Source organism: Augochlora pura, chromosome 11 (genome assembly GCF_028453695.1).
Source record: "Augochlora pura isolate Apur16 chromosome 11, APUR_v2.2.1, whole genome shotgun sequence".
In the NCBI taxonomy this organism is placed as follows: Eukaryota; Metazoa; Arthropoda; class Insecta; order Hymenoptera; family Halictidae; genus Augochlora; species Augochlora pura.
In genome coordinates, this window is record NC_135782.1 from 3525782 (window position 1) to 3549838 (window position 24057).

Below are 24057 nucleotides of genomic sequence, written 5' to 3' on the forward strand. Positions count from 1 at the left end.
ATATTAATCTCGCCGCCTTAAAAATATATTATTGTCCTTCGATGAGAACGTAGCATTCTAACGCCGATGCTCCATTATTATATACGTCCCGTTCCTCTGCGATCGTCTGTCCGACCGAGAGGGAACGGTCGGCTGTGTGTGGTGTGTGTGTGTCGCCGAACGATCCGGACGAGCACGGCGGCCGTCCGTTTGTACACTATTATATATATTTATATATATATGTATATATATATATACTCGAACGAAAAATAAATATCCTTCCCATGCATGGCACGATTCGTCGCTCACTTCGTAGTTCCCTTTTTTCGTACGACTTTGGCAGGAATCACGTGACCGCCCTGTCGTCCTCGGTTCCGTCCGCCGTCTTCCTCTCTCTCCGACCCAAAACTCCTCTCGCGTCTGTCCTCCTCTCCCGGACTTCTCCCGATCGCCTTCAACCCCCTTCTAGATTCGCCCCCCCAACCCTTTCCCAGTCTCACCCCCAACCCTTTTCCCAGTTTCGCCTCCCCCAAACCCTTTGCCTCGCTCTCGTTTCGTTTCCACTGCCCCGTCGGTCTGTCAAGGGGGTTGGGTTGGGTTGGGTTGGGTTGGGTTGGTCGGGCCTCGGAACATCCTCAAAGGATATCCTCTGCGGCGTTCATGTTTTTAGGCTGGTGCTAACTCGTCGGGAACAGGGACGGCGTCCAGTCGACGAGCGTGGCCGGGGGCGACGTCACGTTGACGATCGTCGTTTCCGGGGTTCGTTATCATACGTCGTTGTCGTGACAGTGCTCGATCTTCCGCCTGGCGAGCTGCAGCCGGCGTTTGTCGACGACGAAGTCCGTCACGCAGCCCTTGACGCCCAGGTAGCCGGGCTTGCCGCCGACGAACAGCTTGCCGTTCGTCGTCAGGAACGTCGCCTCCGTCGTAACCTTCACCGGGTTCAGGTCGTCGATCTGTATCGTCGTCGCCCGCTTCCGGCGGGACGCGCGGATGTGGTGGAACATGCCGTCGTCCACGCGCTCCTGTGAAACGCGGATTAATGTTATTATTTTTGTAAATTAGTAATGTTGAAATTATTACTTAATATATTAATATAATTCATATAGTGATATAATTAATCATATTAATGCAATTCACAATTATTAATATATAAATATTAATCCAATACACAAATCAAATAATATATTAATATATTAGCACATATTTCAATCCCTAAATCAAGTGATATATTAACAAATTAAATACCTATTTCAACACACCGGTCAATTCATACTTTCAGTAATGATTAATTAATTTCACCAAGTTCCAATGAATGCCTTAATATTCTGACTAGCTCGTATCATAGCTTATTATACCTTGTACAATAAAAATAGTACATAGTAGAGTGATTGACGTGAATATACGCACCCTGCTCATAAGAGACACATGCTCGGTTTTGCTCTTGTACTCGAGCACCACCTGTCCGCCGTCCAACGACAGCTTAAGGTGCTCGACTTTCCCTCTTCCGATCCAAGCGATCAAACCGTCCGGATGCGTTGTTCTCAGTCTCAGCTCGAACTTGTTCGACTGCTGCTCCCTGCGTCTAAAAACGTCGTTCGATATATCAGACAACGCTGTACTCTCTCGTTCGAGCCGGCTAGACACCGATCTACTTGTGCCATGGGACGTGAACGTTACACAAACAGGCAAGCATTACAAGAAGATCAAATGAAAAATTGTTGTTTGCTGTCAACCCTCCAAATCTGCTTTATTTATCTATCACAGCAATTTAGTATTTTATTTTCTAGATTTTATTAGATTTAAATATGGAAATGATTGGAAACGAATTTTGAAATGAAAATTACTGGGATAGGATAATTGAAGATTGTTATTGCAATATTTATGCTTATATTAATTATATACTGTGTTATATATTATATTACAGATTTATATCAATTTTTATAGAAAACAAAAATTTATTTCGTCAGTTGCAAGAAGTCGGAGCCAAATAGAAGTTTAATTCGTTCTATCACAATTTTAACTGTTAATATGATATTGCATAGTTATATTAACCTTTAGGCAAAATAAAAATCTGTTGCAAGAGGTTAAAGTCAGATATACAATTCTTTTTTTTTTAATTTTAACTGGTAAAAACCAGTGTATTGAAGCATAAAATCCACAGTCTAACCATAAATTATTCCTTGATAATAAATCGTGATAAATTCAGTATATAATTATTAAAGAAAGATAAGAACAAATGCACATATTATACACATAGTGTACGCAGATTGGAAGGGTATCGCAGATGCATTCTAGCTGAAACGACTAAGGACGATGCAACGTGACGACAAACAGGGGGTGGGTGGCCAATGGGGAAACACCGTATCCCCCATCGACGAGCACACCACAGCCATTCTTTCCTAGAAACTTACTCCGTGATATCGTAATTGTCGTACTCGTAGTCGACGTCCTCCTCCAAGTCGTAGTCGGAGTAGGAGGACTCCTCAAAGTATTCGCCGAGGGTAGTGTTAGTCGAGTTAGTACTAGTTGGTGTTACACAATCAGAAGGTTAGTGAATACTTTCGTTCGTAAGGGTTCTAAATTAGTTCTACCGGTTTCTTTGCTTTTTTTCTTTTTTTTCTTTGTTTTACTAAATATTATCGGACAGCCGATATAACACGGCCGCCGCTAATGATTCGGGATACCTCAAAAAAAGGTGTGCTGCGGTGGTTCTAGGAATATATATATGAGAGAGAGAGAGAGAAAACTTCGGACAGAAAAAAATATGTGGACGCACTTTTTTGCGCAACCGGGAGGGGTGGTTTTTACCTTCTTCCGTTACGGTGGCGGAACTTCAGGAAGTTGTCGCCGTTGAAGCGGACCGGCCTCTCGACCAACTCGGTGGACACGTCGTAACCCATAACTAAAAGAAAAAAAAACAAACGTTTGTTATTCGCGATAATTATTCAATTATCGATGAGATATTTTTATTTCTTATGTTTCTTTAGATTTATTAATCTCAGCTTTTATGGAACGATTTTACAGGGTAGAGTTCAATGTGTCGACTATTTGAATTATTTTTAATTAAGTATATTGTATGAAGATATATTTTATGATGGCATGATGTTCAAGAGTTATATTATATTACTGTTTAAATACTATTTAAATATAAATATAAATAGTAATATAATATATATAGTATACTAACAAAATATAATAATGTATAGCATAATATAAAATATTATATATAAGGAAATTAATATAAAAACAGACACGTTAACATAAATAAGAAAATTAATAGGAATAAAAAGGCAATCATAAGCAAAAAGATTGGCACAGATAAAAGGATTAACATGAACAAGGAAAAAGGGGTGAGGCGTCCAACGAGCAGTCGATAAACTTACAGAATTCACAGTGGAGGCCATTGTAGCCGCTGGCGCACTTGCACAGATAGCTGTTCAGAAGTGGTAAACACACTCCGCTATTGTGACAAGGATTCTCGTTGCTCGGACACGGCAGACCGTCGTAAATCTCTGTGTTGTATTGAGTTACGTTCACTGCTAAATTCTGGTACGTCTTCCCGTTCACCATCAACCTCTGAACCGCGCCGTTTAATCCTTTCCATGCGCCCGCCAGACGATGAACCTCACGCCAATGCCTGCAAGAATTATTTCTCAGATATAATAAATTCAAAAAATTGCTAAAAGATATCTGACACTTTGAAGACCAGCTTTGTTACATTTTTGAGATTAATATATGTTTATTCAGTGTGTATATATTTATTTATAGCTGAGGGCTAATTGCATATATTTATAATTGAAATAAAAATAGTTGCGACGGTAGTTTATCAGTAATGAAAATGTTGTGACTATAGCTCTAGTATATTTTAATATATTACCTTTTTTTAATGTATGACATTTTAAGATATTGACTTTAAAATATTCAGATACGATATTTTAATATCATGGAAGTATACTTTAAAAATACTGAACTATAGAAATAGTATAGAAATATAAGATATGCTACTGTATATGCTAGTGTAAATATTAAAATATATTCAGGACAGTCACATATGATATTTTAATATATAAAAGTACCATTTTAAAACAGTCATACATTATACTGTATACGCATATTAAAATATACTACTATAAATATTAAAATATACTACACTATACACTGTATACTACAGTATATGAAAATATCACATTGAAACCAGTCATACAGATTATTCGAACATCGCTCGCCTCGCCATAGAATAAATGAATTAGAACGTTACTTCCGACCCCTAAACGATTTCGCACGGTCCGCTAAAGCGTGCGCCCGCCGCCGCTACAGAATATAATTTCGCCGTCGAGCACGAGGCGGGCGCACGGTTCGAGGAGCCGGGCGTCCCTCGTGAACTGGCCGGTCAAAGCGTAATCTGTTCGAGTGTCCAACGGTCTAAGAGCGTGTGATTCATTTTCGAAACGTACTTGACGCCCCCGACGTAAAGCGGCATTTCCAAATTCAGCTCCGTCAAAGGGCTTCCGGACAGTCCTCTGGCGACCGTCCCGTCGTCCAATTGGAGGACGCCCTCCCTGCCGAGCCGGCTGATTCGCACGCAATGCCAGGTGTCGAGGGTGACCGGGTCCGGCGAGCTGATATTAGCGATACCGCTCCCGAGATTGAATCTGAACTCCAATCTGCCGTGGATCAGGTTCAGGCTAATGAAATCACCGCGGCCGTTGTTCAGCTGGCCGTTGTAGAGCAGCAGACCGTCCGGGTCCCGCGTCAGGAACCAGAGCTCGATCGAGAACGCTTTCGCTACGCCGTCGAGGCACGGGAGCTCCAGGAAACCGTCGCCGGACATTTCGGGCACCAACAGCTCCGTCAGCTCCGCGTCCACTGTCGTCAGAAATCGAAACAGTCAGCAAGGAACGAGTTACTATCACTAGAATAATTGTTATTAATTTTTGTGGATTTTTATGCGAAACAAATCGCAATAATCTTTGACCAAACAGAGACCAAAAAGTAATTTACCTTACTTTTCGGACACCCTGTGGAACAGGGTAGCCACTGTAGCCTCGCTCTTAATTTCTTCTAGTATAATTATCAATTCAATATATCGGTATATTTAATTTAATACATTAAATAATATTACATATAATTGATTCGTCGCGAGTGCATGAAAGTCGCAATTTAATGATTAGAGTTGCAGTTCGTTGTCTACCGTACGTAAATTTCAATTTTACAGTTTCGGTGGCCCGATTTCATTAGCTAAATTAAATTCTGATTCCGTTGGGTCTTTCGGGGCTTCGGCGCAGCCAATGAAAGAAAGGTATATTGCAATTCCGCGGTCAGGCGCGCTTATTGATTAACGTTTGAAGAGTCCACTGGAACACAATTTTATTCGAAGAATTCGGTCGAAGTGAAATTGCGCCCATGCGATTGATTTCAATTATTTTAGCAATGTAACGGTGTTGCAATGTTTTAGTGTAATAATATAGTACATTATAATCTCGTATAGTAATGTGATATATTATGATTTGATATAGTAATATAGTACATTATAATCTAGTTTAGTAATGCAATATGTTATAATCTAGAATATTAATGTAATATATTACAGTTTGATATATTACAGTAATATATTTATTATATACATTATATACATTATAATCTAGTATACTAATATAATATATTATAATTAAGTATACTAATATATTATATTATAATCAAGTATATTAATATAATATATTATAAGCAAGTATACTAATATAATATATTATAATCAAGTATACTACAATAATATACTATAATCAAGTATACTAATATAATATATTATAATCAAGTATACTACTATAATATATTATAATCAAGTATACTAATATAATATATTATAATCAAGTATACTACCATAATATATTATAATCTAGTTTTACTAATATAATGAATTATAATCTAGCACACTAATATACTGTATTATAATTTAGCAGAGTAATACAATATATCACAATATATACTCCATAAAATATACAATAATATAATATAACAACGATAAAATACTCACGAATCTCGCAATGCTCCCCGGTCCGTCCAGGGGTGCACTTGCACACGTATCCACCCTGGGGCAGGATGTCGCACGTGGCGCCGTGCTGGCACGGCTCGCCGATGCAAGGATCGAGCGATTCCTCGCAATTACGTCCGGTGAACTGCGGCGGGCATATGCACCTGTACTCGGGCGGATCGTACTTCTCCACCGCGTAATTCCCGTGCTCGTAATTCGTCTCGTAACCGATCTCGTAATCGTAGTCGCACTTCGCCGTCGCGCACCGTTTGTTCATGTTCTTCTTCGCTCGCCGTTGATCGACGGTCGTGCAATGCGATCCCTTGCACCTGACAATGTTCACGCTGTTCTTACCCTTGCCGTTCTTCCCACGTTTCTCGATACGCCGGCACTCGCGGCCGTCGCACAGATCCTCCTCGAAGATCGGCTGACAGGTCGCGCCGTTCTGGCAAGGCAGATTCGCGCACGCGTTCTCGCCGCACTCCTTCACGCGATAGGTCTCCAAGATGTCCTTGTCGTGGCCGACGTGCAGGTCCACGAAGTTCCGGCTGATCTTCAGCATACGGATGCAGCCGAGGAAACCGTGGTTCGTGCCGATGTTGTCGTACACCCTGGTTAAAACGTTCGTTTAGATTTTTTTTGATTTATTTAAGACGGTTCTTGGTTTATTCAGGGAACATTCTCTTGTTTAGGATGTATATCCTTGTTATTTTATATTTCTAGCATTGTTATTGTTATCCTTATATTTTTGAGAATTTTGGTTGACGTGGAAAGTATTTCGTGGACTGTGAATTTTTATGCAGTATTAAATAGTTCATTTCTTATATTTGAATAATTGTAAGGGGTTAGAGATTAGACTTAAATTCTTTTAATATCTATTTTAGAGGATTCGGTGTTTTTAGAAAATCTTTTTGTCCTTTCATTTGCAATAATAATTACGTAAAATTGAACTGCTATATTTTATTTCAAAGGCTGAAAGCTTAATATCGAGTACTTGCAATATTTATTAATATTATAATATATATATAATTATTAATATAATACGAGAACTCATAGCTAACTCTCTTCTTTCCCAAATCAAATAAAATCAATATATAATAAATCAAATAAAAATAAATCTCTGATAAACGCTTCAAATATGAAAAGAAAAGTATGCTATAACAAATTCCTAATGTCTTTAAATGCACGTAATTTAACAGCGGAATCGTGATCGGTTCTACGATACGGGTTGTTCGTAATTTGTTCACAACGCTGGCATTCGTGTCGCGCCGATCGTATTTTCACGTTTGCGAAACAGCTTGCACAAAAGATACTTGCTTGGAGAAGTTTGTGGGCATGTTCCCGATGTACGTGTTCTGGTTCAAGTCCAGCAACTTCAGCACACCCTGGCTCTGGCCGACTATGTTCTCGCCGTCATTGAAAATCAGGACGCCGTCCTTGTGGTACCTCTTAGCTGCCACGCGGTGGAACGTTTTCATAGTGACCCTCTCAGGTGAAGTTAGAATCACCAGACCGTTTCCCAAATTGTATCGAAACTGCACGTGCCTGCGAGAGAAGTTACGCCCGAGATATTTACTACGGGGGAACCATGGATGCTTTCGGGAACGATCGGGCACATACTACCACCGCCTCCCCTTCTCGCCACCCCTCCCCTCCCCCCCAGCCCTACAGGTACCTTTGCAGAGTATGTACTACTTTGATGTCGCCGTCCGACGAAATTATACGGAACTGCTGATACACGCCACGCTATAGCAATGATTACCATCACCTGACCCTCCGCGCCGCGTTTACATATTTCGCCTGTGAAACCACGGTTCGTTCGACGCGTCTTTTGTTCGTTTAATAATTTAGGAAATTATCTTTTAACCCTCTTTTAACCGGTCGAATGACGACTCTCTCTGTAAATATTATCATGTCACGTTTTAAAATAGTCTTTACGAAATTTATACCCTACCAATTTAAATATTACTAATATTTGAAAAATTGTTAAGAGCAGAACAGCACAAACTATACCTCTTACTAGAATTAGAATCATACTCTTGGAATTACCATCGCATAGTAAAACGAACCTAATTCCACCGCGAGTTATCTCATCGACAGGATCGATCCGCGGCAAGCCGATCGCTTGATCCCGCTCCATCGAAAAGTTCTTTGATCTTTGTATCCAGTTTGCAGCGTCCGAGCAACGGACGTCGGATAAAGTGAACCGTCCCGCGCTAGGTCCGAGCCTTCCTCTGTCAGGGGTCGCTAACAAGTACGTACCCGTCGACGATGGCCAGCGACACGAAATCCCCGGTGCCGTCGCTCTTCTGCTGGTTGTAAAGTATAATCCCATTGTCGGCGTACGTCTTGAACTCCACCTCGACGCTGAACTTGTGGTAAGCCTTCAGCCGGCTCATCCTTACGTAGCTCTTGCCGTCGAACGACGGCACCTCGTAATCCCTTTTGTTGATCTCCTCGTCGCATAATAGACCGGTGTAATTCGGCCGGCAGATACAGACGAACGTTGCGCTCGGCAGATCGATGCAGGTCGATGTCGCGTGACACGGATACGACAGGCAGGCACGGAACTCTTCGGTTGGTGTGACCGGCACGTAATTAGCTGGAAAACAGGTTAATTAGATTCGCCCCTGGAAATACTACTCGGACATCGACTGTTCACCGCTGTTCCAGGAAGCTATTTCTTAATCTTGACCGTGTATAATAAACCCTTTCTTTCCACTCTCTGCCCCCTTCTCCTACGAGAACACTCTCTCCTGCGAGTACCGATTCAGCTCGAATAAGATAGTCGTAGCTTTAGCAACCGCCGACGCGAGGCAAAGATATTATTTATTGTTCCCTCTATCTTTACGAGCGTCTCGGCATGATTTGCGAGACCCCGCCCACCCCCAGTGCTCTGGCTTCCCTTTCATGGAAACAATGGGCGGTGCGCGACACGTGATAAAAAACCGTTTAAATATTCACTGCTGTTGATTACGGTCTATGCATTTGTTTGTTCTAACACGGCCGAGGATCTCGCGCAGGTTTGTTTTATCCTGATACTGCTCGCACGCGAGAAGAACGCTACTCTGCGCTTAGGTTCCCCCTCCACCTAGCTCTGCAACGCTGGGCGGCCGATGGAGAGGGAACTGCGCTCGCAGAGGCGCCTTATACTCTCGCGAGAACTATACTAAAATATTCAAATATCAAAATATCATTGAAGTATTTCAATCCAGTGGAAATAAATGTTTCGATGATGAAGAAACTACTGTATCTCTTCCGTGCTTTCATTATTTCTATTAATTCCTTGAATTTTCTTTTGAAATGTACAAGGTGTCACAGCTAAAAGAGATCACTCACAGTGATAATTATAAGTTATAAAACGATTTTTACTCTTTTACCGACGTGGACGATACAGTCGGATACGTCTTTTTTTCACATAAATATTAGAAATATTTATTCCACTCACCAAAGCATTCCTGCCTGTCGCTGGTCTCCGCGTACCCCTCGGAGCATATGCACCCACCGTTCGAGCACTCGCTGTTAGGTATAGTGCAGTCCTTGTCGTCGGTGCACAGATCGCCGAGCAGAGCGGTGACCACGCGGATCGTCGCCGGCGTCGGCCTGTAAGCGGCCGCCGCGCCTGTAAAACCGTTAACATCACCGTCACCTCCCCCTCTTCCTCTCTTTTAGCAAAAGAAGAAAATCACGTCCCGAACAATATCGATCCGCAGTCGGCGACACTCGAGATCCAGAATTAACCGCAAAGCGGATTTCGAGCGCGCGATTCAAAGCGTCCGCGAGCACACACGCGCGCGCGCGCGTGCACGGATCGCGTTGTCGGGGATATATCCGTCGCTATTTCGAACTATTAATTACGTTACGCCGAGAATGTTATCGCGAACGAATTACGAACCGCGGCCGACTGATACGTTAAGGGGGGGGGGGTGGTAACGCTTCCCGATGAAACGTGTTCTCCGTTAATTTCGCGGGCTCCCCGGCGTCACGGATTATCACGGCACGGATTATAGCATCGATGAGGGGAGAGGGATCGTAGGTGTCTTTTAAGACGATTAAGCGCCACGAGGCGTTTTGCTTCTGTTAATCTATAGGAAAGTCGCGATCGTATGGGGGATGAAGCGCGACGTTGCTCGCGGATTGCTGAGAGTTGGTCGATTTCGTTTTATACGGTCTTTTGAATTAGTATAGACAATAGTGGGCAGTGATATAGCGTATAATATAATATACAGTAATATAGTGTATAATATACTATACAGTAATATAGTGTATAATATAGTATACAGTAATATAGTGTATAATATAGTGTATAGGCTTGAATTCTTTTGTAAATGTTTACACTAATCACATTTAAATTATTAACAATATAAAATACAGTTAACTGAACGAAGGAAATCAGCAGATTTTACCATCGCCTTGACATTGATTTAATTAAATTATACACTGAACGAGTTAGAAAAATGTAACACGAGCTGAGCAGAAATATTGTTTAAAAAGAATAATTCTTTTACCGATTAAAAAAGACAACTATAAATTTTATGAATAAATAAATCGTTGTATTACTCAATTAAAAATGTATCGGGACACTGGCGGACCAATTAGCAGATATCGAACATAACCTCGGCGAATCACGTGATAGAAACGCAGAGTCCGTCGCGGAGGGGTTAAGGGCGCGGAACAAAATTGCTTTTCTTTCGACAACAACCGTTCATTAACGCGTCCGTCAATCGTAGAATTACGGGGGGTGGGTGGGGGAGGAACGACGACGAGGATTACGCGGCCAGGATAAATAAAGGAGAGAGAGAGAGAGCGAAAAGAGTTTCTTGGTCCGGGTAAATATCAATATTGAAGCGGCCCGGCTATTAAACGCGCCGTGAAAAGCGGGCCGCGGTAATTGGAAACAGGGGGGAGGGCATTTACCGTGTTTTAAATTGTCTCTGTCGATCGAGATGGTTTCTTGATGGGCCCGGTGAGTGTAATAATAGCGTGGATCCGGTTCCGGGACCAGCAGATGCCTGGTGGATTTCGATAATGGCGAGATGGCGGCCGCCGGCTGGGTGTACTGCACCGTCGTATAGTTCTTAACCGGGTAGTCCGTGTTCACCATCGGGTTGTCTGCAAAATTTCAAACGATGTAACAAATATACCGACGTTCGTCGCAGCCATTTTCTGCGGTAAATTTCGTCGTTATTGTTCCGGCGAATTTGAAATCATTATGCGACGAGCAACGAATACCCGACACTTCTTACTACCCTTAATTATTCATTGGCTCCAGGCTCGAGTACTATAGCAAATTCTCGTTAATTGAATCTTCCAGTCGATGATGTTTAATTTCCATAGCAATTTTTATTCAACCGCAATGTCGTGCAAATTTTTACAAACGAAATTAATACTTTCGTACGTTGTGTTCATTTTTCTTGCAAGACGAAGCTGATATTTTCATATGTCATGGACATTTTTCTGCAAGACAAAATTAATACTACTGCAAATAATATTCAACTTTCTGTAAAATAAAATTAATACTTTCGCGAATAACATTCGCCTTTCTCTAAAATAAAATTAACACTTTTATAAATCAGCTTTCAAATAAAATTCACCAATTTCCAATCGCCGTTAATCAAATTCCGGTAAGTAATATATCTATTAAATAAATAAACCAGCAAAGTAATATATCTATTATTTTACAACGAAGTACGAACCTGTGCATCGCATTCAAAAGTTGAATAAAACTTCAATTTTGATCCGTGAAAATATTAATTTGACGAGGCGGTGTTTGATTTCCGGAGGGTGAATGAAACCGGGCAAAAGGGTTATATACCTCGAATACCGGAATCATTTAAATATTTCACTTCCGAGTGCAGAAGGGTGAACAGGACGCGCGGAAGGATTAATTTCGAGTGCAGATTCTGGGTATATAATATCGCGAGCTGCGTAAATATCGCGGTATTCGTATATCGGCCGAAAATGAATTTCGCGAACGGCCAAGGTAAACGAACTTCCAGAAGGGCGGCGTTTACAGTAAATAAATAGAAACTGGCCATTCATTATACCGGTAAACGTGTAATAAAGTACCCTTAATTATAAACTGTTGCGGAGGGACAGCGATTATGAAGCAGCGCGAAACTTACGATTGAACGTAATAATTCGGCGTTTCAGACTTTTAATTATCAAATTCCCGGCTCTCTTCACTCTCTCTCTCTCTTTTTCTAGTTGTTTTTAGGTCTCTCTGTCTCTCTACATTGATAGAAAGAAGGAGACGCAGCGGAGGAGCGGAGAATCAGAGCTCGATACAACGTCGAACACAGATGAGGCGGAAAAGCGGAGGTGCGTCGCAATTTCTCTAAATAATGAGAATCGAAAAGCTAATTCTATCGGAGGCAGTTACGCGGGGGGGACTCCCCCCGGTAACAGGAGTTCGAGACGGCTTGATGGGATTTTAATTACTTTCCAATTGCAGCGTTGCTTCCTATTATTTCACATCGGCGACTTCCGCTGCCCCGCCACTTTTTCCCTTTGTTTTTCCAACCTCCGCCGCCTCCGTTCGCCTGTCCCAGCTTTCCTCTCCTACTCTCTCTCTCTTACTCTCTCTCTTACTCTCTCCTACTCTCTCTCTCTTGGGTGGATCGTCGTGTTTGCGTATTACCCTCGATATAATCGACTCGTTTATCGACTGCGGGGACAATTGGGCAACGAAACTTTTCTCTCGCCCCTGTCCACCGGCGAAAAATATTGGTTTTCTGCATGTGAAATTGCCCGTCGCACGTGCGTCCACGTTTCTTTCGTACGACGATTTATCGGGCTTCGTTATCAGCCCTCGGATTTTTTTCGAAACACGTCTAGCTTTATGACGATGTCGCGACGACGACGAACGCTGCGTGTTTTATACAATTTTTAATTAATGTTTTTGGTAATATTATACATTGATTTAACTGTGAATTTTAATTTAATATTCTATATTGGTTTAATAGTGCATATTTTGGTCTGATATTCTGTTTCGGTTTAATATAGTATTTCGATTTAACATTACGTTTCAATTTTGTATTATATTTAATATTATATCGATTTAGTGTTATATTTAATATTATATCGATTTAGTAATATATTTAATATTATATCGATTTAGTATTATATTTAATATTATATCTATCTAGTATTATATTTTTATGAAAAATTGATCTTCAATTCAATGCCCTATTTGCATTTAATATTACATTTTAACTATATAATAATTTAAAGTCTTCTAACCGAAAAGTTTCACAAAGGAAAACCAACGAAATTATTGAAAGAAATATTGAATTAGCATCGCAGAAAAACCAACGTCCTTTGTATTACTTTTACTCGATATTTGTTTTATTAATTATAACATTTAGTTGGAAGTACAGGCCAACGGCCCAGAAACAATACATTTACAAGAAGCAACACCGTGGGTCGAAAAACCGGGAACGTTTAGCCGGGGCCGCGTGGAAAATTAATCACCGAATAACCAACTATTGAGAAACGTGTGTAAGAAACAGTTCGCAAATACATTAGCCTAATTCCTATGAAGTTCCAAACCGGAACAAATGCAATTAATCACAAACCCTTTTGCAACAAAGTGGAAATCCCGTGAATGGATACGAACGTGACTGGAGGTTTCGATTTTAAACGATGCTGTTACCTTTATAGCATAAGTTTGATTAATTATTTGCCAAGGTTATGTGTGAATAAATAATCTAGGATAAATTTAAATTATTTCATTGATCTTTTGGATATCTAATAATAGCGACCAGTGTTCGAGAATAGAGCTGATGGAGTTATAATAATAATATTTAATAATGTATGAGAGTAAATACTACGTATACTGTAATTATTTTTTAATATTTAAAGTATTAAATAAAACGATAAAGGACATTTACTTCACCAGAATATAGTTCATTTTACAACGAAGTTTAGCAAACAATTCGTCGTTAATAATCAATGTAGCGACGCTTTATTCTTTAAATAAAAAAGAAATCCAAATCTGATATTAAACCAAAAATCTGATATCAAATTAAAATACAATATTAAACTAAAATACAATATCAAATCAAAATTGCTTTCCACGTTTAATTACTCTTCCTCGATCAAACATTAATTCGGTAAAAACAAAATATCAACAAACACTTAAATAAAAATAAGAATAATATTAACGGGGAGAAATGGGTCAAACGATCGATGTTCATTAATTAAAATCACTGGAGCCGTTCAACCCGTTTAAATTTAATACCGTGAAACGAACAACAAAACTCTTCATCCCTCCGATCTTCTGCGATCGAAGCCGGACGAAAAATAAGATGACAAAATTACCGGTGGCCCGAACGGAAGTCGTCGAACGAGCCCGACGGCTCTCCCCCTGTTCACCCAAGAACGATGCTCTCCTCCGTCTCGCGCAACAAATACCTTTCTAAGACAATGGTTTCGGCGGAGAAAAGGCTCGCGCGGGACGAGGGAAGTTTCTTGGCAACCTAATAATATACTTTTTCCTCGTTTAAACTGTCCGATTCGAGACGACAGTTTCACGTGCGCAAACCCAATATTTTGCTGTCCTGGAAACCGTCGGCGCGACTGAATAGAGCGGAAGGATCGCGCGCGCGCGCGGGGGACGGGGAGAAGGGAATGGGTTTAGTCAATTTAAGTGTTCGCCGATTGGCGGAGAAGAGCGAGCGGGAGAGAGAGAGAGAGAGAGAGAGAGGAGAGAGTCGCGAAATACGAGTTGGCATTTACGAACTCGGAGAATTTCTTCCTTGGACCGAGGGGCCACGGCGATTGGCCTTTTCATCGCTGGCCTTTATCGACGTTCACCCGGTTACCGTTCCCATTATTTCATCCCCCTCTTTCCTGTTTATTTTACAAAGAATGCCGGCGCGTCCCGGTGGTAGGCCCGCCGCCGATTACCTGCCGCCGATCCCCGCGTTTATCCGTCGAACGCGCGGAATCGCAACAATGTTGCAGCGCCAGTTCAAACGCAACGCCCCGATGTCGCTCTGCTGTTTACCAGCCCTTTGTAACCCTCTTTTACAACCCCCTTCGTCCCACGGTTTTAATCGGCGGTCGGGGAACGTCGGTCGCTCGCGCGCGGACCCGGAAGAATCGATCGTCGATCGGTATGGTATTTAATGGCGACGCGCGGCTTTCGTTTAATTATTTTTAACGATTTATATCGTTTCATGATTTTTATATTTTTATAGCATTGAAATTAAAGGTTGTTTATTTGATTTATTTTATTCGTCGCGAGAGGTAAGCTAATTTTATCGGCCATTTATTTTATTTATTTTAATTAATTTGTTCACTGTGAAAGGTATCTAATATTTAAGTAATTATATAGCAATACCTGAATAATATATAGAAAATTATTGATTGCTATGACAATTGATTTACTGGCCCCCCAATTGAGGTTAAAAGACGATTTGTTGGCCATCGATTGCTAGAGTATTAATATTTATAATATAGTTTCGGCTTACCAAAAAGTTCCGGGCGATTCATCAATAATCGGTAAACGGATCGCGTGTGTCATTCAAATCCTGCCCATTATATTCTCACGCTACATTAACCGTCCACCCGCGAACAAGCTAACCTAAAAATCCGTGGAAAGAAAGCGGCCAGATATCGATGTTGCGGGAGGCAAAAATAGTTTCGATAATCTTGAAATATTTTCCAGAGAACAAGTTTATTTACTGTTCTTTTATAAATTGAATTGCATATAAAATAAATTGAATCATACAACACAACACACAAAATAAAATTAATAATAATCTTTGAAATGCGTCGTTTAAATATCCGTAAAAATATCCGTTTAAATTCCGTACTCGGACAAAACCGTACAAAAACACAAATTATTTACCTCTTTCAATTATAATGAAAATTTACCGTTTATTTTCAAAAATACAACTGGAACAACTAATTAAAACTTATTTAAACAACCCCGTAGACAGCTTACAGACATCTCAAAAAATCTTCAATCGCTCGTCCCTTCTACAAAGAACATATTCCACCATGGAAGCCATTCGAACGCAGCCTGTACATACAGCCCCCATAGCACCCTGTGCATCAAGGTCGTCAAAGGTGTCTCCGCTCCCAAACAGGATATCCGACGAGAAGGGAAAGTTCGGAAGAAATCGGACGCAGCTTTGTACCTCGAAGCAGTGGTCGCCGCGCGGCGGTGGTTGTATTCGTTTCGTCGCACGAGGAAAGATCGACGAGACGCGACGCTACGGAGGGAAACGTGGCGAGATAGACCGGGCAGACGAAGAGACGGGATCCGCCGTGTAGCGAATCGTCCGCGTAGAGAGAGGCTCGCGAAGATGGAGGGGAGGGTTCGGAGGGGGTCGACTCGCGAGCTCGAAGTAATCTGATTTATGTTTGACTCTGTTGGACTCGTCTCGAGGAAGGCGAACGAAGAAGAAGAAGAAGAAGAAGAAGTGGTAGGAGGAAAGCGGAGGGAGGAAAAGAAGAATAAGAAGAGGAGGAGGAGGAAGAGCAGCAGAACTTTTTAAGAGATTGACTTCGAGGACCGGACGGACGACGGTCGGCGGGCGGGGGCACCGCGGGACCTGTCGAAGGGGCTGAGCAATCGAAAATAAGGGGTGAAAGGTTACGGAGGGTACCGGCCCGGGGACTTTAATAGATTCCAACGTTTCGTTTCGCGAAACTTTCCCGTCGGCTGCGGGAATACTTGCGCGGCCCCCCGCGCGGATGCGCGCGCGCCCCCTCCGCCGGAAATGTCTTTTCTTTTCCCTCCGGCGACCGAGTTTCTTCCTTCGCCAGAAAGGGGAGGGTAGCGGTTTTCCTTCTCGTCGCGAGCTCCTGGCGGCGGCGGCCGCGCCCGGCCGGGACCGAATCTGCATCGGCCGCGTAGTAACGGGGCGAACTCTTCTCCACGGGGAAAACGAGCAAGACCGTTTTAGTAATACCGGCGTATAAGGGGGTTGGGGGTAGCTTTGATCGATCTCGTATACTTCGTAAACATTGATTTCAGTGAAAGGTTTCGCTGCGACGAATATATTCCACCGTTTCCGCGAGCGCGTCTTCTACTTTTAACCAAGCAGATTCCACGGATTTTAATGTTTTACCGTCGCTTGTTTACGCGCGGAATCGATTACACGGCCACGCGGAAGTTTCGCCCCCCTGCGACGCCGTTGGAAAATATTTCATCGTTTAGTGGAGATACGCGCTTTTGCGCCCTTTGCATTTTCTGGCTGGTTGAGTTATTCGAGTTATTTTGGATAATTCAGAATTATTTGGAATTGCAGCGAATTATTTGGAATTGTAGCGAATTATTTGGAATTGTAGAGAATTATTTGGAATTGTAGCGAATTATTTGGAATTGTAGCGAATTATTTGGAATTGTAGAGAATTATTTGGAATTGTAAAGAATTATTTGGAATTGTAGAGAATTATTTGGAATTGTAAAGAATTATTTGGAATTGTAGAGAATTATTTGGAATTGCAGCGAATTATTTGGAATTGCTGTAATTAATTCGAATGATTCGAATTGCTTTGAATTCTTTCAATTATTTCGAATTATAAAGTACTTATCTAAATTATGTTCACAATATAAATGCAGATATTATTCTCAGTTTTGCAATCGGAAATAAATCTCAAGAAAGATCTCCGTCACTCGCTTACGCATTAAAACATGGTAATTGCTATAGAATAATTTTTAAGGATGTTTCATCAGTAAAAAATACGTACCTCGTTAAACAATTAACAAAGTTCCCTGGCTCGTCCAAAATGTCGCCATTCTCGGACAAAACGTCGAAACTCTCCAAAAGTTCGCAACACACATATAGCAATAATTTTGTCGTACTATCATCTTTGCAACAATTTTATTAATCTATCGCGTTCATCGAACCACGCTTTTCCATTCCTATTTCATTATTCGCTCGAGATCGTCCGTTTCCAATGGCTTTCAGTCCGCAACCTCTATACTTCTGCGGCACTTTCATCATATTTTAATAACTCGACAACGTCGCGGAATCAAAAAAAACGTGCCCGAAAATATACACGGCGATGGATTTTCCCCGGTTTTTTTTCTTTTTATTATACCGACAGTTTTGCCACGAGTCCTGGACATTCCTTTGTTTCGGTCGCGATTCGCTATCGACGTTAACGCGCGGGCATCTCTACCGTTATCAGATCCCGCGACCGAGAGCAGAAAGCATCGCGGTATCGATTTTCTCTTTTACCAAAAATACTTGCACAATGTGCTGTACATATATGCTTTCACTCGTTATCTGTCCCGGTGGATTCAATCTGTCCACGGTATATTGAAAAATTGAATACTTTCCGATAAATAGAGCAAAAACATTTATAAAGAGAAATATAGACGCGTGCTCTCAATTTTTATTTTAACATTTATGATTTATTATATCGTTTAATTTAGTTAAGCGTTGGTTGTAAGCGTTATAAGAATTAAATTTATACTTTATCGATTCTTTTTATGTTTTAAGTTCAAGCTGTTTCTTTTAATTACTGTTGGAGTGGCTATTTGCTATAGTTTTCGACTGTTCGCCAGTTTATTTAATCGATTATTAGCTTTAGAAAAAGTGGTCTGTTATTTTATTAACTCTGCTATAACTATATAAAAATATAATAATACTCAACAACACCCTACAATAATATTTAAATTAATATAAACTATCTCAACTTACTATACATCGACTTGTCAGCAAACTCTTCCAAAACTTTCATACATTCGCTTACAAACGAGCCAACACAGCCAATTGCTTAACGCGCTTTCTCCGCCAATAAACAGCGACAAATAAACCGATACCGGTTACGTCGGGTCCCGAAAACTCCCCCGAATGAGCGAGGGCCGCGCAACAAACGGCGATCACATCCCCGAACTTCGAGCCACGGACCAGCGTCGCGACGGCGTTTCCCTTTGACGCGGTTCCCCGGGCACAACGAACCGCCAATTTCTGTTCGAATCCCATTAGCAAGCCCGACCTCGATAAGTACACACGGATCCTTATAGAAGGATCCCCTTACAGAACGGGGGAACGACGTAACCAAGTTCGCCGGAAACTGGTCCAAGTGAAACGAGTGGTGGAAACATTCGGCGGAGGGGAGGGAGAGAGGAGGTTGAAAACTTTCGGCCAATAAGTTCTCGCGGGAACTCGGAAAAACTGATCGAGAAGCTATGCGGAACTGTTTGCCTCCGGTCGTTCCGACAGATTTATCGCGGCCCTCGGATACAGCTCGGATTCAGGGGGGGTTGGTTTTCCCGAGAAAAACCGTAGGAGAGGGAGAGAGCGAAGGGGGGGATCGCGAGAACCCCCCACGGGCGAAATTGGATTTATAGGTATCAAAAAGCATTCGATCGGGAAAGTCGGGCTAATTTATTTTGACCCCTTTAACGGCCCGAGGGGGGGACCACCACCCCTTCTCACCGGTTACCGTATTCTTCGAAGGAGGAGGGGGGGTGGGGGCCGCGATGTTAAGTTCAAGACTCTCGGGCGTATCTCACCGGGACCACTTAAGACGAGACTTCGCCGGCAGTCGACGGTGATTTAGTTAAATCCACCGACGCCCCGCTTAGTTTCGCGAGTTAACGTCGCCAACTTTCCCCGGGAATTTACCTACGAGTGAGATAGCGCACCCTCGGGAGGACGAAGGAAGTTCCCGACGGATCCTGCTCGCGCGCGGAGGGCCGCCTCTTTAAATTCCTATTGTTCGATTTCCACGGGTGATCTCGCGTTTGTACAAGGGAAAACGGACGTTCAACGTCGGTCCCCGAAGGATACGAACGGACGCGGTTCTCCCCGGAGGGGGACGGTGTCTGCTTTACCGTGCTTCTTCGCCGGATTAACCCTTTGCCGTGATATTTTCTTTGGAACTCTGACTTCGTCGAGGTTTAATCATTTTTTTAAAAGGAAGAAACTGTTTTGTCGTTTGCTTTAAGATTTACGATTCTGATTTGAGAGACTACGGTGACGGCAAAGGGTTAATAATTATTGTGTTACAGGGTTCAATAATTATTAGAACTATGAAGATTTTAATAAGTTTTTAGAAGAGGAAGAAACTTCGTCGTTTATTTTATTTTAAGGATTATATTATTGACGACGAGGGGGGTTGAATTTAATTCTGATTTAAGAAAATCAAACATCGTTTGTGATTAAGGGATTATTATTAAAAAATCTACGATTCTGACATGTTAATGGCAAGGGGTTGATAATTATTGTTTCACATGTTTTGTGCATTAGTTGGACAAGCTCGCGAATTTTTTGGACGCTGTCCGAAGAGATTGATTAGGGGGTGAAAAATGCTGAGAGGCTCGCGTTACTTTAAGGGTTACCTTAAGGTTCCTTTGGAAAATGATCGTTCTTAATGTATATAACTATTAATACTGTATTTTTCAGTAGTGTATATATTTTCTAATTTTAATGATTTCACTTGCACTTAAAATAAACAAGAGGAAAAAAGACCGCTGTCTTTTACCAAATAGTGTAATTTGTATTTGCAGATTAATAATCTATGAAATAATGAGCTGTAAAATAAATATAGATTTCTATTAAATTTCCTATATTTTATAAATCGAAAATTGAATTTTTTAAGTACCATTATGTATTAAATATTATAAGTACCATTTTCTATTAAATCTATTATAAGTACCATTTTCTATTAAATCTATTATAAGTACCATTATCTACCGAATTCTACAAATATTCCATTAAATTTTAAAGCTCCTATTTCTGTACTAAATTCGACAAGCCCTATTTTCCGTCGATTATCACTTTTACCGTTTTAATCGTGTTAGATCGAAACGATCGTTTCTTAGTATCGCTATGCAGCATCCCCCTCGTAATTTCGCGACGTGCCGTTCGATGACGTACGTATAGTAAAGCTATTGAATATTGAATATTGAGTTACCCTCTGTATCTGGGGATTAAATCCCTGACACTTTGGTGTGAACAAGCGACACAGCCACCAGATACTATTGACATGTCTAACCCAAATCTGTACATAGAATGTTTCATCGCTTGCGAGACACGGAAACGATAAAGTGGATATTCACGTCCCACACACTACCGGCCGAAAACTACAAAATTACTACGCTTGGAAATGAATTAGTTCTCCGATCATAAACTTCTGAAATAATAGCTTCAATCTCGAAAAAATATCAAAAAGCTAAATAAAATAATAATTTGCTAGATATTCTTATCTACTTTGGAAATTTTAATTATAGAAAAATATTTGTCATTCCTTTTATCCAACTTTAGGATAAAAATTGCTATAATTATCACGTGTCATGGTGCTCTATAAATTCTCTTATATCTATATATGATCCTCACCGATGGTACTTCGTTGTTCTATTATTTATACATTTAATAATTTGTTAATAATCCAGAACATCACTTACCACGCTATGTGAAACGTCGTCGTCAACGCCGCGACAGTAATTCACAATTAGTATCGCCGGAAGTATGCACCAAAAATATGCTCGATATTACAACAAACTCTTCGATTCAGTTGCATCGTTTAGACTCCGTTAACTAACATATTACAAATCGCAATGTCCACCGAAAGAATTACCGGAACCAGCATAAAATAAACTCTAATTTCCTCGACAACAATTTCCATATAAATAAATATATAAATGACGATAAAATCCGCGCCCGAATTCGATCGCAGCTTTTATTTCACGGTGACTGTTGCAGATTTTTATTGCCGCTACGAAATTCATAAAAAAAAAAACCCCGGGAATTAATTTGCAACGGAGCTGCTTCGAAATTATATATAAAGCTGCAACGGAGAGAGAGGGCAGCCCGTTTTTTTTTTTTTCAAAAAGAGTGGCCGTGTTTTTAGACATCGATCGGAGCTGGGTGAAACGCTAGTTTAAATCGCGGGCAGCAGTATTTGGTTTCGCGTCGTGCACGCGCGCTTTTGCGAAACAGAAAAACACCGTGCACGCGCGTTTTTCGGAAAAGTTATACTCCTCGAAAATTGAAATATTCTTGCTCGCCCGAGAAAATTGCGAGCCGGGAATTTGTTTCTATCGCATCGTGAACTGTCGGAGAAACTTTATTTGTTAGTACTCGCTTTGCTTCCTTTCTCGTCGGCCGTCGTCTTGAACAATAACACAGTTAACCCTTTTACACCACGACTCTTTTCATGCCGCGTTGACCAGCGCTGATTTGTTCTTAATATTTCCCCTGACAGTACCAAACAATTTTCCTTTCTTTTGACATTTTCACCTACTTTTCAACTTTGATAACAGAAGAATTAAATTTGATTTCGTTTTAAAAGAAATGGATGATTTATTGATTTGGTAGCGTAGAACGTAGAAAGCAAGCAAAGCGGCGGGCGTGGGGGGTTACAAACACAGATATATATATGCTGTACAAGGTTAGTAGAAATTTGATAAGTTTATTACCACTGAACGGACATACAAAGGAACAGGTTTTCGTGTGTGTGTTTAGTTTTTGTTAGTTTTGTTAGACCTAGCGGCACCGTCGAGAGAGCTCCGCGAGAATTCTTGCGACGCCACCTACGCGCCGCACGGTTTCTAAATAACGCGTGAGCCTTTATGAACATACTATAGTACTAGCCTAGAGGATACTCTATGTAAACCCTCGGAATCGTTTTAGACCGCCACATGTGACGCGATCCACGACAAACTTCGTCGATCGTCTAACGTTAACATTGCTTCATTGTATTCGTTGCTCTCGATCTCTATGACTCCGTTCATAGGCGACAGAGTTTGTTCACGCTGTAAAATAATCCTCGAGAAACGTCGCTTGGTCCGCTAGAAAGTTCTTTCATTTTTATTAATTTTATATATATCTCTTTCTTTTCTAGTTCGAGTAAAATGGCTCAGGGAAGTTACAGACAAGAATATTAAAAATTATTAAGGAAAGAATAAAAATTTCTATTTCATTTATTAGAAACAATTACTGCTGGTATCCTTTCAAAATAATAATTTCCTAAAGAATTTATATATAAATATTTAATAGAAATAATTGATGCATTTCGATGCATTTAAAATTAAAACTTACCCTAAAGATTAAAGCTAAAAATCTCAGTAAAATCAGAAAACAATTTTATTTTCTACGGTTAATAAAGATAAACTATATTTTGCCAACAGAATCTCTGACAAGATATCCACCACCTGAAACCTCGGAAAAACGCAGAACTTTCCAGGAGCAGCGATTATTCTCTACAAAGAAACCCGACATCGTGAATCAGCTGTAATAAATATCAAAATCCATTGCAAGAAAAAAGAAATATTATAATTTGAGAGGTCGATCTCTGTACCGATGAAGCAGCGAGCATACGTGTGGTCATCGACGAGCTGGAAACGTGTACGAGTTAGGCGCGATCAACCATGATTTCGACAATATCCGATGCAGTTGGCCGACGGCGAACGAAATGTTGCCGTGCAAAAGCACCGGGCAAAAGTTGTTCGCCGCCCATGGTTTATATTTTGTTCTCATTCGGCCGATTAGTAACGCAGAATATAAGGCGGCCTGTACGGCGTGCGCTCTGTGAACCCACCTTTGCAGTGGCCGAACGCCTGCGTGACCACGTCCGCCTGGTGGCGGCAAGCGTAGAGCCTTAGCTCGCATTCGTTGTCGTATGTCTGGCCGTCGGTGCCGCAAACCGGGACCAACGGTATGTCCGATGGACAGGACGACAGACATTCGCAGTGCGGGCCACCGATCTCCGAGCAGTGGGCGCCGGAATAGCATTCCAGCTTGTTGCAGGACGTCGGTATCGGCGGTATCGTGTCCGCTGCAAGCAGACGCGACCATTAACGCCGGAATGCCGTGTGTGTGTGCGCGCGTCATCGATTACGGATCGGACCGGGGAATACTTTGACGAGGCATCGATCACGCCTGCCGGGAAATAATCGCGACGGGGCGAGATTTGTTATTTAGGCAATATAAAATTTATTAGGTGAAATCGAATTTTCAGGGGTGAAATGTGGCGAATGTAGTATTTAATGTCTTGGAATATTAGAAAACTATGTGTAGGAAGGTAAAGAAAGAGTGTTAAGTTGTCGAAAATTGCCAGATTTTTATCGAATTTTA

General features: G+C 41.2%; 1 protein-coding gene across 1 annotated transcript in view; it reads right to left on the bottom strand.

Moving 5' to 3' along the window:
- Positions 1-504: 504 nt before the first annotated feature.
- LOC144477148 (agrin) overlaps positions 505-24057 on the bottom strand; it is a 78998-nt gene continuing 55445 nt past the window's right edge. Inside the window, exons 13-24 of the mRNA XM_078194635.1 lie at positions 23522-23758; positions 10928-11122; positions 9459-9632; positions 8273-8612; positions 7328-7555; positions 6014-6621; positions 4437-4848; positions 3366-3619; positions 2791-2884; positions 2394-2504; positions 1390-1564; positions 505-1004 (exon numbers count right to left, since the gene is read on the bottom strand). Of these exons, the coding sequence (XP_078050761.1) occupies positions 747-1004; positions 1390-1564; positions 2394-2504; positions 2791-2884; positions 3366-3619; positions 4437-4848; positions 6014-6621; positions 7328-7555; positions 8273-8612; positions 9459-9632; positions 10928-11122; positions 23522-23758 (3086 nt within the window). The 3' untranslated portion in view covers positions 505-746. The remainder of the gene's footprint in view (positions 1005-1389; positions 1565-2393; positions 2505-2790; positions 2885-3365; positions 3620-4436; positions 4849-6013; positions 6622-7327; positions 7556-8272; positions 8613-9458; positions 9633-10927; positions 11123-23521; positions 23759-24057) is intronic.